Source organism: Vidua macroura, chromosome 6 (assembly GCF_024509145.1).
Source record: "Vidua macroura isolate BioBank_ID:100142 chromosome 6, ASM2450914v1, whole genome shotgun sequence".
NCBI lineage: Eukaryota > Metazoa > Chordata > Aves > Passeriformes > Viduidae > Vidua > Vidua macroura.
In genome coordinates, this window is record NC_071576.1 from 58,890,137 (window position 1) to 58,907,731 (window position 17,595).

A 17,595-nucleotide genomic window follows, 5' to 3' on the forward strand; every position below is an offset into this window, starting at 1 on the left:
GATGCTACTGAGTTTCTGGGCTGCAGCTTAGTCAACACGGGTTCTGCTGGTAATAGGATAATGCAGGCAGTTTACTCCTCAATTTCAACAGTATCTTTAATCAAATTATCCAAAACTCACAGAGAATGACCTTCCATTTCTAAAAGGACCCATTAAAAATAGAACATATTTATTTTATACTTACTGGTGCTTTTATAGCTTTTTATCAGTCAGGAAACCACTGTACAAGTAACTGATTACACAGGTAACTGCACGTGGCATCACATTTTAAAAATATAGTACAAAGGCAGAGGAAACACTTTTCCCCTGCCACAGCCATTTATATAAATCACAGGAATTCCTTCTGTAATGGGTATGTATGGCACAGACAGAAATGTAGTTTCACACTGATACGAACTTTTAAAAATGACCAGAATCAGAAATCCACTCAGTTCAACTGGAGATGGGCAGGTTGGGGAAGTTAAAGCTGCAGAAAGCCTGGATCTGATAACCAGACAAACCTGCTGTGATTAAAAGTTTCTGAGTGTGGAAACTTAACAGAAATAAAATCCATCTCCAGCACACAGATTCTCTAACTCAGGTTGTATCTGGTATAAGCTAAGTGATCATTGTTTTGTATTAAATGAATCACCCCACTATTGCTCTATTAGGATGGGGAAAGACAGCCAGAATAGCAGTGGAGCAGAGTCCATCCAAAGAGTTCAGAATTTTCTAGAAAATATTCTATATGAACTCTAAGCCACAGGGTGCACACAACACTGTGCAACACCATAGAAATTCATGCAATTTTTGAAATATGGTTTGTCAAACATCAGAGCCAAGTCTTGATGCATAAGATCCTGAGCAAGATAAATCATCCACTGCTGTTTTTCATGTTACTTTGATAACTTTGATAATCCAAACCCAGGAAGTCAAGAAAACTATTGAACATACATCTTCTTTTACAGTTCTACTAAAAATTTCCTCTACTTTCTTTCTTGCTGACCTGAAGTTGATTGAGCTATTATGCAGTATTATGCACAGTTGATTAAACCCAGTTTGATATACTCTGAAGCAAAAGGCATATTTTTCTAGGGTACTTTCCATTAAAGGAAAGCTGATTAGACCCCTTTTTTTTTTTTCCATTTTACTGCACCTAAGTAATTTCTCTCAGTGTTTCAAGTTCAGGGCCATAAAATGATGGTTAGTTTAACAGACCATTTTATTAATTCACCTTCCCTAACGTTTTTCTTTTTAGATATTTTAAAAGACCCCTGACTTCCTAATTTTTGTGTGTGATTGAAAGAGTGGTAAAAGGAACAAATATTGGGCATGTCTAACCTGTGCAGAGCTTGCAGCATGAATTACAGATCTCTGGAAGTGACTCAGGCTCAGTTTTGCAATCCTCTTCCTGGTAGACTCCGTTGGCTCCCAGATGGGTGCTCCAAGGAGCTGAAACTTCTGGTGAGAGCTTGACAGGATCACAGAGGTTCCATTTGGGAAGACAACAGGCATTTATTCTCTTGTGGTGAACCACTTCTAATTTGAGGAGATGAGCTATGTAAGCTGACCTAGCACCACTAGGATTGGATTTCCTTCATTTGGTGAAGGATTAGATTTCTGGACTAATCATACAACTTTATGGATAATATTTTTCCTATGTCACAAGAAAGAACCTATATCACACTGTAGAACATAGGCTATTAATGAAAAATTAAGTCCTAGGAGTCAGCACCTTTCAAGATTGGTCCACAAATTAGAAACACTTAAAAGCTTTAGACATTTGGTAAAGATGGAGTAAGAGACATAAGGATAAAAAACGCTATAGAAAAAATAAAAGTAAAAAAACCCTAAAACTTTTTAAGTAGTTGAAAAACTGCGGTTTTTTCCCTTTTGTTTTTAAAAATAATTTTCAACTGAAAGCTTTCGTGTATCTAATCTTCTTTAGATTGAGTATCATAATTAGTTGAATCTCAGCATCATTTCAGAAAGGCAGCATATCAGCACCAAGAGCTTTCTGTGATGGAAGCTTGAACACTGAAATTATTGTACCATTCTCACCTCAGGGACTGTGACTGCACATCTCCAAAACCAACTGAAAATCCCATTCTACAGCATGCAGTAAAGCACTAATTTTGGCTGTTTTGCACTGGATTTACTCATGTGGCTCCTGCAGAAGTGCTCCTACCCATATGATGTCTGAAGCTTTGCAGAGTATTCCAGGCTGCTGTATTTCCATCTGAGAGAGAAACACCGAGCAGCTCCCATGCTCAATGTTTTTTCAAGGATATGAACTACCAACATTCCCTGCTATCAAACTCTTCCCAGAGCTCCTACTGGGGCATACAGTTATAGAGGCATTTACTCAGATTTCAGGAGAAGAGTAGATCAGTAACAGTTTAGTTGGAGTTACATAAAATACTGCTCAGGGTTAACTGAGTATCAGGAAACCTGTAAAGTACTTCTGTATCACTGTGTAACAACTGATCTTTTTAGGCTTGTAGGGTAAAACTGAAGTACAAATTCTCTTATTTCATCTGAAATTTCTCTTCCTATGATCTATATGATCATTCTGTGCCCACATGTGATGATGTTCCTTTTAACAAGCCATTGAGGTTTCCTCTAACTTCATTATTTTGTGATGTTCTTCTCCTCTGGGAGATATAATTACTGAAGCACAGAGACCCAGTAAATGAAAATTTCCAAAGTCAGATCTAGAGGAAAAAAAAAAAAAAAAAAAAAAAAGAAAGCAGCAAAATAACCTTGACTATTTCTCTTGCTCTTAGTCAGTCTTTGGGCTCCCCAGGAGAAAGGAATTCTGCACAAAGTCTTTGCTTTTCAGTCAAAAAAATCTCCCTTTCTTTTAACCAACCTACTTTTTTTTTTTTTTTTTTTTTTTTTTTTTCTCCTTGGCTATGCTACAGCTGAATTTTTCTGGTGAAAAAGCTTTCCTAAAGTCTATTTTCACACATTGGACTAATGCTCTAAGCTCAGATGCCATAAGATTTATTCCTAGAACAGGAACCTTCAGAGTCTAGCAGGTCTCCCTCTTGGACACAAGGCATTCCAGAGGTTGTCATGGCACAGCTTCATTCAGTTCTTGCCCTTTTACAGAACACTGTGCAGCACAAATAGCATTAATAAAGATTAAAGCTAACTGTGGAATACATTTTGTCTTTGCCTGTGAGATATTAACCATACACACAGTCACACAACTTTTGCCTCCATAGTCCTTGCATTTTATCTATTTGTGTGTGGGGGGAAATTGGTAAAGAGAAAAAAACCTATTTCTTTGGAAACAGAGATACCAGATGAGAGAACACACAAAACCTGACCCAGTGCTACTCAGTTTCACTTGCATGTTCCACACCGGTTGTCAAAGCCTATGAACGACCAACAAAGAAGTTTCAAGTGCACAAATATCCCTGAAATGCAATCTAGACATTTCATATAAGAAGCAGACCATGGGGAGATGTTTCAAACTTATTGCCTGTACAGTAATAACAACACTAGAAGGCAGGGAATCACAGTCTTATTTGACATGGGAATGTAAATACATTTTTCAAGTACTGACACTGCAGTCATTCATGGTAATAAAAACCAGAAATCATTGTTTATTTGCTGGCAGACAAGTTGTCAACTTGTTTATTTGCTGGCAAATTAGTTGCAACTTGTTTCTCATTTTAGAAGACCTTGTTGTTCTCCTTCCACTTCATGTACATGAGCAAAGCTTGAGACTAGGAGCAATAGGTCAGGAGAAATAATTATCTCATAGCCTGAAAGACTGATAGATCATCTATTTAGCCCCAGAAATATCTTCAGGCTTCCTTAAATTTCACCATAATTTGATTAGCCATGCAGATTTTTTTTTTCACCTTCATAAAACATTAATGCTTTTAACATCTCATTTCTTATTTATTTTTTTACTTTATTTTTACAATTATTTCTATTTCTACTGTATGCAAATCTGCTGGTATTTGTACTGCTTGAAAAGGTTGCTTCAAATGGAAGGCAGCAGCTTTTGAAACATTAAACAATTATTAGACAGGCACTGGGCCAAAGGAGTGTGTCAGTGAGGAGCAAAGGAATAATGCAGCAGCTGACACTGAGCTATCTGGAGAAAACTGAAAACACTTAGCAATTCCATCGAGGTTTTCCCTGCTGCCAAACGAAAACAACAATGATTCATGCTACCATGTTACTTAGCATTCATCATGATTCTGAATTACTCAGTTGAAAGTTCACACTGCTGTGCAGACAAACCCCTTTAAATTTAATGGAAGACAATATGTCCTTTGAGTTGGTATGTTTGAAAGGAAACTAATAAGAAAAAAATAAAAATAAAACCATCATTTTATTCACAAACTCCATTGCAAAATGCCATATGGATGTGGCAGGAGAATTCAGCTCCACACAGGTCCCCAGTCAGAAGCTGTCACTTATCAGATGGCCAGGAGAGTAAGATTTGCCCAGTCATGTAGGAAATTGGCTGCAGAATTTACCCAAAATCTAACTCTCGACACTTATGAAAATGAAAAAGAACAGGAAGGGTATTTATAATTTTCAGCATATAACCTCTATCTCCATCCATACAAACTCATGCACCCCCAGACCCTCACAACAGAGTTCTACCAAGTGGTGTTAACAACTCTGGTCATGGAGACCCAATGAAAACAAAAGTTTTTTTCCCAAATAAAACAGGTGAGGAAAAACAAGCAGGAATTTGCACTCTCTCACTGTCTAACCCCTAAGTCCTCATTTTTCCCTTGTTAATTGCATCATCATAAACGAAAGTTTTAGCTCTTATTCACATTCATCACATTTTCCATAAAGTTTTAAACTGAGCTTCCCCAAAGTTTTCCCAAGCTGCTACTTGAAGCACACTACTTTAAATAGGCTGCTTTTCCAGGGTGAAAGGAAAGAACACCATTTCAGTAACATCCCCAGAAATCACTAGCAGTAAACAAATGAAGTCAAGTAATTTAAAATTTGGCCATCAAATATACTTTGAGAACACTTTCAAAGAACTCAATGCCAAACATATCTACAGAAAAGCAGACCAAAAGAAAAGCCAACATGAATTGTTTTAGTTCTTTTAGAATTCACATATCCTTTGTTAAAATGTTCTCTACTTAAACTTTAGACTTACACAATGGTTTCACAATGCCTTTAAAATATCTAGCAATGCCTATAAATATGCCTTTTGTGGTGACCAAAGATTAATCTGTAATTTATGAATACATTTTGCTAACAGATTTTTATCATTTAGTGATATGCTTGAACACTCTTAAATAGTTCTTTAGGCAAATCTCTTCTCATGTCTTGATCCTTCAGCACATCAAGAATTTTGAGGTTCTATCATCACAAAGAAATTGAAGTGTTTGAAATTATCAGCTCTGGCAGGAAGTGTTACCACTATGTAAAGCTAAGAACGCAGCATTGTTTTTATGAAAGTTATCTTTTTATTCATTTTTCTTTTTAAGAAAAATATGCTTGGGTTGAGAAGAAAAGGCAAATTTTAATGAAGCTAATTTAAAAGGCAATTTTCATTTCTTAACTTTCTGTAGGACAGAATCCTTTAACTCCTTTGTCTGACATTACAGAGTATTCTCCCCACACCCTGTCAAACTCTTTCAATTATAAGTGCCATTCTTTTGATAAGGAAAGAGAAAGAAATCCTTTAAGAAGTCATTCAGGCTCCTAAGAGCTTACATTACTAGAATATTTCAAATACAATTTCTGTTGAGGACTTCATGGGAAAAGACGTCAAAAGGAAATAATCTGATCAAAGCACAGTATCTTACTGACATCCCCAGATATTGGCACTTTTCTCATGAATGTTTTTCACTGCACCAAATCTATACCTGTGGCTGCTACTTGAATTTAGTGACATGTGCTTGAGAACATTATCAACAGAAACCATTCAAGCATTTTTGAAGGCAAAGTAATCTGACAAATGTGAGAGGGGGGGAAAGAATGGGGAAAGAAAAAGCTTTTTCAACTAAGCAATTTCTCAGAGTTCTCTAGAGATTAATTTTAAGGCTAAAATCACAGTGATGGTACTGAGAAGTGCACCAAGGCAGTATTTATGTGCTGGCATCCTCAGACTCAGGATGCCAGCAGCCCAGAGCACCTCCAAGACACACAGGTTGAATTCCTCGTTACTACCAGAAGAGCTTAATCCAACCCTGTTCTCACTGAATGCGACTGCAGCCTTTAAGCATGGTCACATTTGACACAGATCGTGCTATTTTCTGTATGTTGACCCAAATCATTCTTCCAGAATACCACAAAATGCCAGTGTGCAGCTATTTATCATCACCTAGAATCTGGAACTGTAATTTATTCATTTGTTTCGGCTTTGCTATGACCAAGAACATGAGGGCACACATGAGTATGCCCACACTAAGGGCTGTGTCATGAGAGGGTGGCAGGAGAGGAGTGGGGATGAAGGATAAGAACACCCTGACGGTGCATTGCACCACTTGTCATTCAGGGGACACAGCAGATGTGGAATAGAAGTGCAGTATGAACTGGCACACTGGGATTCAAGGTAAAACAGAGCCACCATGAGACAAGGCTGGTCCTCTTAGACTTTGTGTATTGAATCCAACACAGGAAAAGGTACTCATCAGACTGCTACACTGCAAGTGTATCAGGACTGAACAAGCTAAATTACCTCACAGATGGAATAAAAGATAAGATGACCATACATTAACTTTTGGCCCCTGCTGGCTAGGGAAGATTCAATTCATAGCATTATCTGAATGCTTGAGTCATAAAGGCTGATGTCAGGAGACTGCAATGAAGGCTCTGTCCTGCACAGCTGCCCACTGTCCACTGATGTGGACAGTGATGTCCACTGATGTGGACAGTGGCTCTGCTATCAGCTGGCACACACATTAAAATGTTGCTTTTCCAGCCATACCAACAGACTGAACTATGGTGTATTGCAGATGATGAAAATAACTGTTCTGCTGAAAGGCCACTTTGCCACTGCCAGCACCCTTTGGAGCACACAGAGCTTCCACAGAGGCAAATGGTCTCACAGCACTGGAACTCTCCCAATTGCCCAGAAAAGGAAGGCTAAGGACCTTCCACTGGAGTTATAAAGAAAAGAGACTGTGATGGTCCCCAACATAAAACTCCATGCTCCAGCTTTCACCCAACTATAATGACAAGGACACAAATGACAATGACACAAAGCCTTGCCTCCAGAAAGAGATGCTAACCCTGCCCCCTCATGTGATGGAATGCAAGTCCTTGAATCTGATGGACTATGGAGTTCAGGCATGGGGGAGTTAGGAAAGCTGAATGAAAAGTACACTTCATAATTGTTCTTAAATGAAAACAAAAGAAAATGGAAAAACATGTATGAAAAGGAGACAATAGAGAGAGAAAGGAAGGAAGTGGGAAATGATAAAAATATGCCCAAAAAAAGGAAAGAACAGACTATTACTGGCGGTGGAGGAAGGCAGGGAGGGATGATTCAGGCAGGAGTTTAATTAATGCAGCTAAAAGCAAGGGAAAACTGAACGGTGAGATGGGGGAGATGGAGGAATGCAGTTTGTGAGAAAGTGCAGTAAATACTGGGATGGAGGAAATGATAAGAGGCACAGGTACCCTGGAATTTGAGAATATGCAGAATGGAGACCCCACCTGAAGGACACAAACTCAGAAAGAAGGATGAGTTGTAGGGATTGGGGGTGAGGAAGTGAGCATCCAAAAGGGAAGACTGTCAGAGTAGGAGTCCAAGGAAAGTGGCTGAGACAGTAAAAACCAAGGAACAAGACCACCCCTGGATGAAATGAAGTATGAATGAACACAGGAGAAGAAAAAGGTATGAAAAGTGGTAAAAAAAAATAAAAACTACCCCAAAAAACCTGCAAAACAAAACACCCCCCAGAAAACCCCCCAAAACCCACTCCAAACCACCAACCAAACCACAAAAAAACCAAAAAAAACCCAAAAAAAAAACCCCCAAAAAAACCCCAAACAAAAAAACACAACAACAAAAAACCCAAACAACTCAAAAACCCCAAAAAACCACACAGGGGGCAGAATACAGACTAACTGGGACAAATGGCCTTATTCATCAGTAGTGTGCTTCTCACTTAATTTTCATATCCTACTCCACAACCTCTCCCCTTTAAAGCAGGAATCAAAATCATTGTCAAAAGGACTGACAAGTAAGAGGAGACAACAGTCCACAACCAGTCTAGCACATCATATTCAGGACCCAATGTCCTTATAAAAATCTCACAGTCTATTTACATTAGTGGTTCATATTTTTTCCCACCAGAATTCTGAACTGCATGGCCAGGACATGAATAAGAAGAACATTATGCTCTAACTTCTGGTGATGACTGGAACAGATGGCCACAGGACAAGGGTTTGCCTATGGTTATTTCCTTCTTCTGTCTTTTCAGATGCATCCACAGTAGCTGGGACACCTCACTGCAATCCCAGCAGCAGCACACAACATGTAGCAGCAGATAGATGCTCAAAAAATTGCCTTCATTAATTCAAGTTGCAGCCTTAAATGTTACTAAAGTAAAATGCAGAGTTTGTAATAGCCAACACTTTTCTCAAATCCACAAAAGGAACAGATTTCCTCCTCTATACATAAATATATGTTTTTTAGCATTTGATTCCTAGCCAGCACTGCACAGCCTTTTTTTTTTTCATGTCAATCCCTTCTGAGAGCTTGCTTCTGTAAAGACTGTGCAATAATGATTTCAGCATCAAGGCCATTAACCAATGCAGAGAATCAATCTAGGCAGATAAAGTAAAGCCTTCCCAATGCATAAACAACAGCCCAAAAATGAATGCAGGTTTGGATAAACTTGGCCTATTTCCTTGGTTTCAGATGTTTCTGTTTGTCTTGCAAATTTCCTGACATTCAGGTAAGGGAAGAACAAGAATCCAAACAGAAAGAAAGCAAGACCAAAGGTTTTCCCCAGGAGATTGCTATCAACAGGTTTTTCATAGTTGTATGATCTACAAGTAAACCATCTTCAAACTAGGCTGTGCTATGAAATCTAGCAAGCATTTGAACAGTAGTCCTGATGTTTATTCATCACTGCTTTTGTAAAGAAAAAAAAACAAAACCAGGCAATCTTCTACTCCCAAATATCTCTTAAAAATTACCACAGAAATATAACTTTTTAATGAAAAACTCTGGATGCTTTTTGAAAAGTTTCTTTTCAGTCAGTGTTTTGAGGACAACCTCTTACAGGTGATATGGTTGCACCTGACCCACTTTTTACCAGTCTGTGCTAATTCAACACTGCAAGACATAAAATTCACATCCTGTGACATCCAGCATTATTACTGCGGTTCAATAGCTGTATTCATGGAAATGTCAGGACAAAATGGGAATTATTACACTGAATATGTAGGACTATTTAATTCATAAATAATGCTTCAAGGAAAAGGAAGGAACCTTGCAAAATCTGAGCCTCTACTGCAATATTATTAACTGTAATGTGAAATAAAAATGTCCTAGAACATGGTAATAACTGCTATAGTATTAAATTTTGCAAGGAATACTCTGGACACACTAATGCCCACTGCCTCCCCACGAAGCTGAACTCATCCTGGCTAACAACTAGCTTTTTTAGAGAGATTTCAAGTCATCTGAAAATACCTTCAAGAGGTACTTTGTAATGCAGTGGTGCTCAACGCCAGCAAAAAGACTCAAAAGCCAAACCAGGGCTCCAGTGGCACAGAAGGTCACCACCCTGTCCCTAGAGGGCAGGATGCCACAAACCAGGGGAAATAAACCACAATGCCACTAGTCTACAGCTCAGGCAATTCTTCTAAATATGTTTCTGAGGTCCAATTAACCACCAGCAGTCATGGGTGTGGTCACTTAAATTTTTTTAAGCCTCTTCTCTGAAAAAAAAAAAAATCCTCTGCTTTTGAAGTAAAAGAAAAAAAAATATATTGCCAAATTGTAAATTTATATGTACATTATCTCTGCAAAGCAAACAGCACTCCTGAGGAGAACGAGAAAGATTCTGATCTGACACTTAAAAATACAGTAAAACATCTGAAATCTGTGCAGTTGCTTAGTCACTAACATGACTAAGACCCAAATGAAACACAAATAAACAACACTGACACTTTGCTTGTTTTAATAAAACTTCTGTTCTCATTATACAATACACAGGTAGTCACTGAAATGTGCCTTTTTTTATCCTTCAATTAAGTTAAATTCTACTACTAATGTACCTATCAGCATATATGAAACAGTTCAGAGCAATCTTCATCAGAATTCCTCCAGAAAAGATGGTATGGTGAAATACACACAGTAAGCCAAGCAAATGGCTTTGTTAAATACAGGATCAAAATTTTAGGACCTGCAAAATCTATTTTCTACTTTTAAATGGCACACACTGGCCTTTTCACAGTTTTCTAACTCCAAACACTTATTTTTAAAAAGGGAAACTTCACAAAGAGATTAATTGAGGTCTCCCGAAACATAATTGGGAACTTGAAAACTGCACTGAGGTTTAGGGAAAGTCATAGATAATTTGCTTGACATCCCTTGAAGTACATGAAATAAAATGCTATAGCTCATATTGTTCAAGACAAATGTACAGACTTTGGCCCTATACTTGAATTAATGGTTTCCGAAATCAGCCTTCTGGAATTTTAAAAAAGCCCCATCTAGTTCTTGTACTGTTCTTTTCCAAAATACAGGTCTACAGAAATTTGGGATTCATTAAACCATGCCCATTTGGACTCTGCCAGATCTCTGGTCTCACTTTTTCTTTCTAGTCACTTCCCACAGTGTGATGTTTCCTGCCTGTGAAGCCCATGGCTGTGGCACCACAGAAAGAAATCTTTCATCATGTTAAGAGAAGCTGCCATCCCTGGTGAATGCCGGAGAGTAAAAATACCACTTATAATTAGGATTCTGACAGATCCCTGTGAGAAGCAGAGCTGGAGCCCACTGCAAGCACAAACCAAGTGTTTGCCCCCTCAGGTAAATTACAGGGAAACACAGAGTAACCCACTTATCTTACAAGCAGCAACACTTGCAAGCTAAAGAGCTACTAACAAAAACACAGAATGACACTAAATATAAAGGATTCATCTCAGCAATGCTAGAAGGGAGAAAAAAATGGAAAATGGAATATTGTAAAAGGAAAAGTAAGTTTTAAAATAAATATTTCAAGATTTAAACTAATAGTAGGAAAGCCCATAAATCATCTTTACAATCTCTCCCGTTCCGAAGATCCATCAGGTCCAAATATATGCCTATTACCAGGTCTTCAGCATACATTATGGGATAAAGAGGACTGTAGAAATCTAATTTAATACTGCAGGAAAGAGATGCCAGAGAAACGGTTAGAGGAGTAGCATAAAATCCTGCAGAGGATTGAATTTTTCTGTGAGACTAACTATAGCTCTGCACAGTGTGATTTTGTACAAAATGACATGTAACACCAAGCCAAGGCAGCCAAACCAAAGGTTACCTTCCTCCCAATTTCTGTCTCCCTGCTTGGGGCCAGGAACCCAAGGATTTAAGGCACTGGAGGGTAAAAAAGGCAAGCCTAAATGAAAGGCACAGCAAATCATAAAAATATTATACAGTACAGTACTGATACTGGTACTAACAAAAAAATGTGGCTGGACAGGTTTCCCTGAAAGATAAAGTAGTTCCTGTGATTTCTGTTCTATTTCAGGTATGAAATAATGAAAAATAATAATTTTGGCAAGTCTGTAGAGCACAGTGCAAAGAGTGTTTGTTAGCAAGCTCATCACAGTGATGACAGGCTCTCAGAAACACTGGTATTTCTGACATTGCTCTGCAATGTGCCCACTGCAATAACTGCCTGTAAACCATACAATATCAGACTCAAACTCTAGAAGCTGCTTTTACTCCACCTTATTTCTCTCCTTTTATGTCTGCTTTGTGGCCAGTTTATCAATGTCCAAAGACTTCAGGCCCTGCAGCACCAGCAGCTGCTCAGATTCTTTGAGTTCCCATTTGAAAGGTGAAGGAGTGGATTCACACAATCGTAGCCAAGTCCAGCAGTCAAAGCTGTGTTTCAGTGTTGTGTTCCTTCCTATCAAATCGCTAGGTGTTGCAGAAGGGAGAAAACAAAACTTAAGACATAGGCCGACATCAAGTTGTTGAGTTTTGTGTGTACTTTGAAGAGTCAGGATTGCAGTTTTTCCTTCATTCACAGTCAGCAGAAGAGGATATGATGACATGCAGAGCCTGGGGTGGGAAACTTACTTACTTGCTTACCAATAAATTTCTTCTCTGTACAAATCTGAGACACATTTGTGATCAGCAGCAAGTCACAGGATTTAGCTACAGGGATATAGCCAGATAACAGCAGTTGTGATGGCAAGGAAAAGAGAAGCCCTTTGTTCAGCTTTTTCATTCAACAAGATAAATTCAGATTCTCCTTGTATTTCAGCAGTTCAGAATTAACCCCCAGCACAGCAGAATTTTTCTTTAAGTTCAGCATTCTGTGCTTATTAAAATTTCATCACTAAAGTTCCTAGAAAATAAGACTTGTAAATAGTGCCCAGCATGGCCTCACTGACAAGCAGTGAACCATCAGAGATGGGCACTGCAATCCTTCAGATCATGGAGAGCAACATCTGAGCACAGACAGCAGAGAAGCAGCAAGGTAAGTGCTGCTAATGAGGAGAGGAGAACTGGAAATCTATAAGAGAAGTCTAAGAAACACAGGAAGACATTTTATACAAAACAGAGAGTACACATGTGGAATCATACAGTGGAAATAGAAGTGCAGAAACCATAAAAGCTTGAAAACACTCTCAAGCACTAAGAGTAAAACTTGCTAGGTCTTATCTATTGCTACATTCAAAACTCTGCCTACCAGACACCTCAAACATTCTTTCTTTTGTACACACTTTTAAAAACATGCCCCATTTGTGCAGAGTTCAAGACAGCCCAGCAAGAGTGTGGGATGAAGAAGGGAGAAAACCCACCCATAACATTTGAAAGGCCAAAAGGATGAGCAAGAGCCCGAATTCAAGGTTTCTCTTGTATGATCCAGCCTCAGGGCAGGGAGGGGGAAGGACCAAAACCTCTTACCATTATTACTGTTATCATCAACTAGGATGATCTCCTTGAGCAGGTGAGCAGGAGTGCGGTTGATGGCCGAGTGGATGGAGCGCAGGATCACCGAGAGCGCCTCGTTAACGAATATGAACACAATGCTGACCTCGGGAAGACTCTCAGGAAATGTGAGGTTTCTGCACCTGAAGGGAAAGGTTGAATAAAAGAAAATATGTAAAATTTTGGCAGTCACAATGCAAACAAAAAGTATTTCAGAGAAATCTATCCCCAGTTGTAAGAATACATTAGAAGATACAGAAAGAACATCCTGATACTAAAGCTAAGACAGATGGTGCAGCCAGAAGAAACACATAAACCAGTGGAAAACTTATCTGTAAGCACAGTCAAGGGGTTTAATCAGAAAGAGGAATACTCTCATAACCTGGTGGATTTTTCTTTCCTTTTCCAAAAAGTTATATTTCAGCCACATTCCAACTGGATTATGGAAACAGCAGTATGGAAGTGCTGCCCACAACTTCAAAGCTCCTTAGTGTTTTAATGGGGTTTTTTTTCACCTCCTTCTTTCCAAAAATGATTCAAATCTTTCAATTATTTGAAAGCTCTTTTACCACTTCACCTTTTTAAACTGTGAGCAAAATATTTGCTTTTTAATAAAGCCAGGACTTAACTGAGTAAAAGGACTTAACTATTTTTCAGTGAAACAAATAATTCTACCTTTTTCTCAGATTTGAAACTATTTACTAGGATGAAATTAGGCACAGGCTGACTCAAGCAGAATTTTTAGGTAGACTTTGTAGATGGAAATTATTTTCTCTACCTTCTGACAACACTGAGTGGCTATCCTCTCCAGACACCAGGAACCCCTGAAAACTGTGGAAATCATAACTAACAGCCAATATTTTGCATACAGAAAGCATGGAAGGATTCAGTATTTTTACATGATGCTTGAATATGACTCCTTAACTAAATCTGCTCTTCAGTTCAAAGAGAAAAATTCTTTTAGGATTTTTTACTTTAATTTGTGTAGCAAATAAATACAAAGAAGTATAACAAAAGCATTCCTCTTCATGTGCTGGATGTTGTACAAAAATTAAGTTCAAACAAGATGATCAATTTACTTCTATGCTTTTACAGGTTCTGAAAAAAGCGCATAGGACACATGACACCCAAGCTGACTGAGATAGCACAGTATTCAAAATTCAGCTGGTCAACCAATTTTCTAAATTCAGTCATTGGTTTAAAAGTGATGGAAATCACATTAAAGAAGCTATTTAATATTTTAAGTACTTTTCTCTCTGTCACCCTGCAAAAGAGTTATCAGGACATATAAAACAGAAAACAGAGTCTAGAAAAAGTAGCAACAGTTCAAGTCATAATAAGTGTACAGTGTATTTTTAACATACACCTTTTAGAAACAAATAAGAAACCTCATTGTGGCAGAGATTCACAGCTTTTTTTGTTCCATAGCATCAATACCAGAGGGAAATAATTAAAATGCTGTTTGGATTTACTGATTCCCACTTGTGGCTTGATCTTCTGCGGCACAACAACCCAAAACTTTCTTTCCCAAATCAGTTTGTATTTCAACTGGTGTTTTAATCCTCTATTCATTGGTAAGACAGCTTTCAGCATCAGAATGAAAAGCTTTCTTTAAAGCATCCAGGAGTTGATTTTATGCAAAATAAAGCACTACCATAAGAGACAAGGGGAGCTGACTTTTCTTCCAGAAGGCAATTAGTACAAGGCAGCACTGTTTTTCTCTTTTAGTAATGCAGGAGTAAAAACCTTCAGCCAGGACAGAGGGAGCATGAGTTCAATCTTCCATGATCTCCCCAGAGAACCAACCACTAGCCAGCTTGGTATGATTATTTTCAGTCCCCCTTTTCAGGGTCATTCCACTTTCTGTGGAGCAATTAAACTAAGCTGGAGTGATACCAAGTCTCTCTAACCTCATGTTTAGGGTAAATCCCTTGGAGGAAGGACCTGCAGCACATGTTCAAATGGATGTTTGTGCATTTTAAACCCTAAACTCCACTTTTCATGGCTATGTCAAATCTTCTAGATTATAATGCCACAAAAATTCTTGTGATCACTTTTTTCTTTCTTTTGCAAGCTAATATTTATTATTTCCTTTTTACTAGTGACAATTTGGCTGAAGAAACTAAGCAATTTTCACAGAGCCTGCAAATCAGGTATCAGGGCAATTTCCTACGATGCCATACAATCACAGGATGGATGAGGTTGGAATGGGCCTCGGGAAGGCATCCTGTCCAACCCCTTCCTTAAGCAGAGTCCCCTAAAGCCAGCTGCCCAGGAACAGCATTTTCCTGCAACAGCATATTCAGACAGGGTTGGGGTGCCTCCAATGGTGGAGACTCTACAACCTGTGCTTCAGTTTGTGCCCTCTGCCTCTGGCCCTGCCTCTGGGCAGCACTGAGAAGAGCATGGCTCTCTTTGCTGCCTCCCTTCAGATATTTACCTTGATGACATCCTCCCTAAGCTTCTCTTCTCTAGGCTAAACAGTCCCAACTCTATAGACACACATTGGTTTCACGTCTTCTTAAGGAGAAAAGATAGTTTCCACAGCTGCCTCCTGTACCCTAGAGTGAGTATTTTAACCTCTGACACTGTTCCTTAAAAAAAAGATCACCTTGAGTGATGAACAATCTCTGGAAGTCCTGCTTAAAACAATCTCTAAAAGCCCTGCCCAGATGACTGAGTAGTTGAAATAGCCATAAATTTCCTTGGGCTGAGCACTGTCAAACCTGAGGCGAATCTTTGACAAATATGAGTTTTAGGGACCATCAGGTTTAAGTGGCATTTGACAAAAGGATTTCCAATGTGCATATTTCAGGCTCAAAGTGGCTGGGTGGCCTCTGTACTTATCATCACATAATAATTCTTAAATACTAACACTCAATTTTGTCCAAAAGATGCTAAAACCATTACAGATCCAGGTCCTTGAAGAACAGACCTATTCATGCCAAATGGTGTGTATGCATCCAAATTTTGAAAATTTGTCTTCAAATAGACTATGAACTAGTTAACAGGTTTAAACCTACTAAAATAATCTTCATTATTACCCTTTAAAGAACCTACAATGCTTGTTATTTTAGTGATGTGCTTGCAGCCAAAATGAACAGATATAAAATGGGCCAGCAAACAAATCTACAACCAATGTATCTTTAAGCTTGGGTATGGTAATAATTGTTATCTTCAGCCATAACAACGAACAAAGAAGATAAAATGATATTTTAGCAAAAAACTCTATCTGGTTAAGATATGGTACCTATTAAATAATTAAGAAAAAGGGAGGGATTTTTGAAAATACTTTGAATGGCAATAGAAGTATACTGAAAATAGTTCAAAGAAGTTGCTTCCTAAAATACTGGTGGTTTTTTCTCCTCTGTCACATAAGCTGAGCTTGAGATAAATGTAAAATATACTATTGCAATAAACTAGTGACAAATTATATTCCAAAAAGGTTCTTGATGACAAAACAGCCCCCAATACACTGCTTCCCTGCCATAAATCCATGCATAAACTGACAGGTTCAAACAAAATTTCTGCTTCTGATGAGTCTTCCATCCATTTAAAAGAAACTATTTGTATTGGTTTTCCCACCTGCATTCATTTACATATCACATATTTGCAATTTTTTATCACTCTGGAGAAAATTTTTCATTGCTGGCAACTTGTAAAGACAAGAGCAAAGCTTTTAATCCTGTGGATGTAATTTGATTCCCTTTTTGCACCACCATGCCTTAAAAGATAACTACAGATGACGTGAGAGAATAGAATTAGACTCCTCTTTTGTCTAATTTCTTTAGTCTTTTCAAGACTAATTTTCAAGGAGGGTACATTCCCTTTTTTTTTTTTCCCATTAAGACTCATTCATTATCTTTACTTCCACCTCAAATTCACTTTTTGTTTCAGTGTGTCTGTAGTTTTTAAAAAAACACTTTTTCCTCTCTACATAATTTTTCATATCCGTTGATGCTAAAAATGACCTACTTTTTTTTTTTTTTAATTTAAACAAATCAGAATTAACTTAGCCCCAGATCCTGCACAGAATGTAAAGCACTTGTGCATTTTCACAAGTATGTCTGTCATCATCTTTATGCCAAGTTTTATGAGGAATAAAACTCCATTGATAAATATGAGGAATAAAATTCCAGTGATAGGAAAGAACGAACAAAGAATAGCTACAGAGAGAGAGAGACGAGGTCTGTATAAGTGCCTAAAATATGCTGAAGCGGGGAAGGGGAGAGGAAACTGTATGGATGGAAATCTCAGCTCCACAGAGCTCAGAGAAGGGAGAGGTTGCGTGGCAACCACAACGTGCAGGTGCCAATGGCAGCCCCGCCAAGGGCTCATCCCCGGCTCCGCTCGGACCTGCCTCTCACACGGGGAGGCTCCTCCCAAACTCAAAATCCACGAGGCACACAGCGTGTTCCAGTGTGACACTGAATTTCAGATATAGATTCCAAATGGCAGTTAGAGCTGCAATAGCGAGTATCGCTTCAACAAAGCTAAAAATTACC

At 38.4% G+C, this 17,595-nt stretch overlaps 1 protein-coding gene across 3 annotated transcripts in view; it reads right to left on the bottom strand.

Annotated features, from left to right (window-relative positions):
* Positions 1-17,595, bottom strand: part of GALNT18 (polypeptide N-acetylgalactosaminyltransferase 18) — a 208,950-nt gene that overhangs the window by 93,833 nt on the left and 97,522 nt on the right. For all 3 annotated transcript variants that reach the window (XM_053980981.1, XM_053980979.1, XM_053980980.1), the window contains one exon: positions 13,067-13,233. In XM_053980981.1, the coding sequence (XP_053836956.1) occupies positions 13,067-13,233 (167 nt within the window). The remainder of the gene's footprint in view (positions 1-13,066; positions 13,234-17,595) is intronic.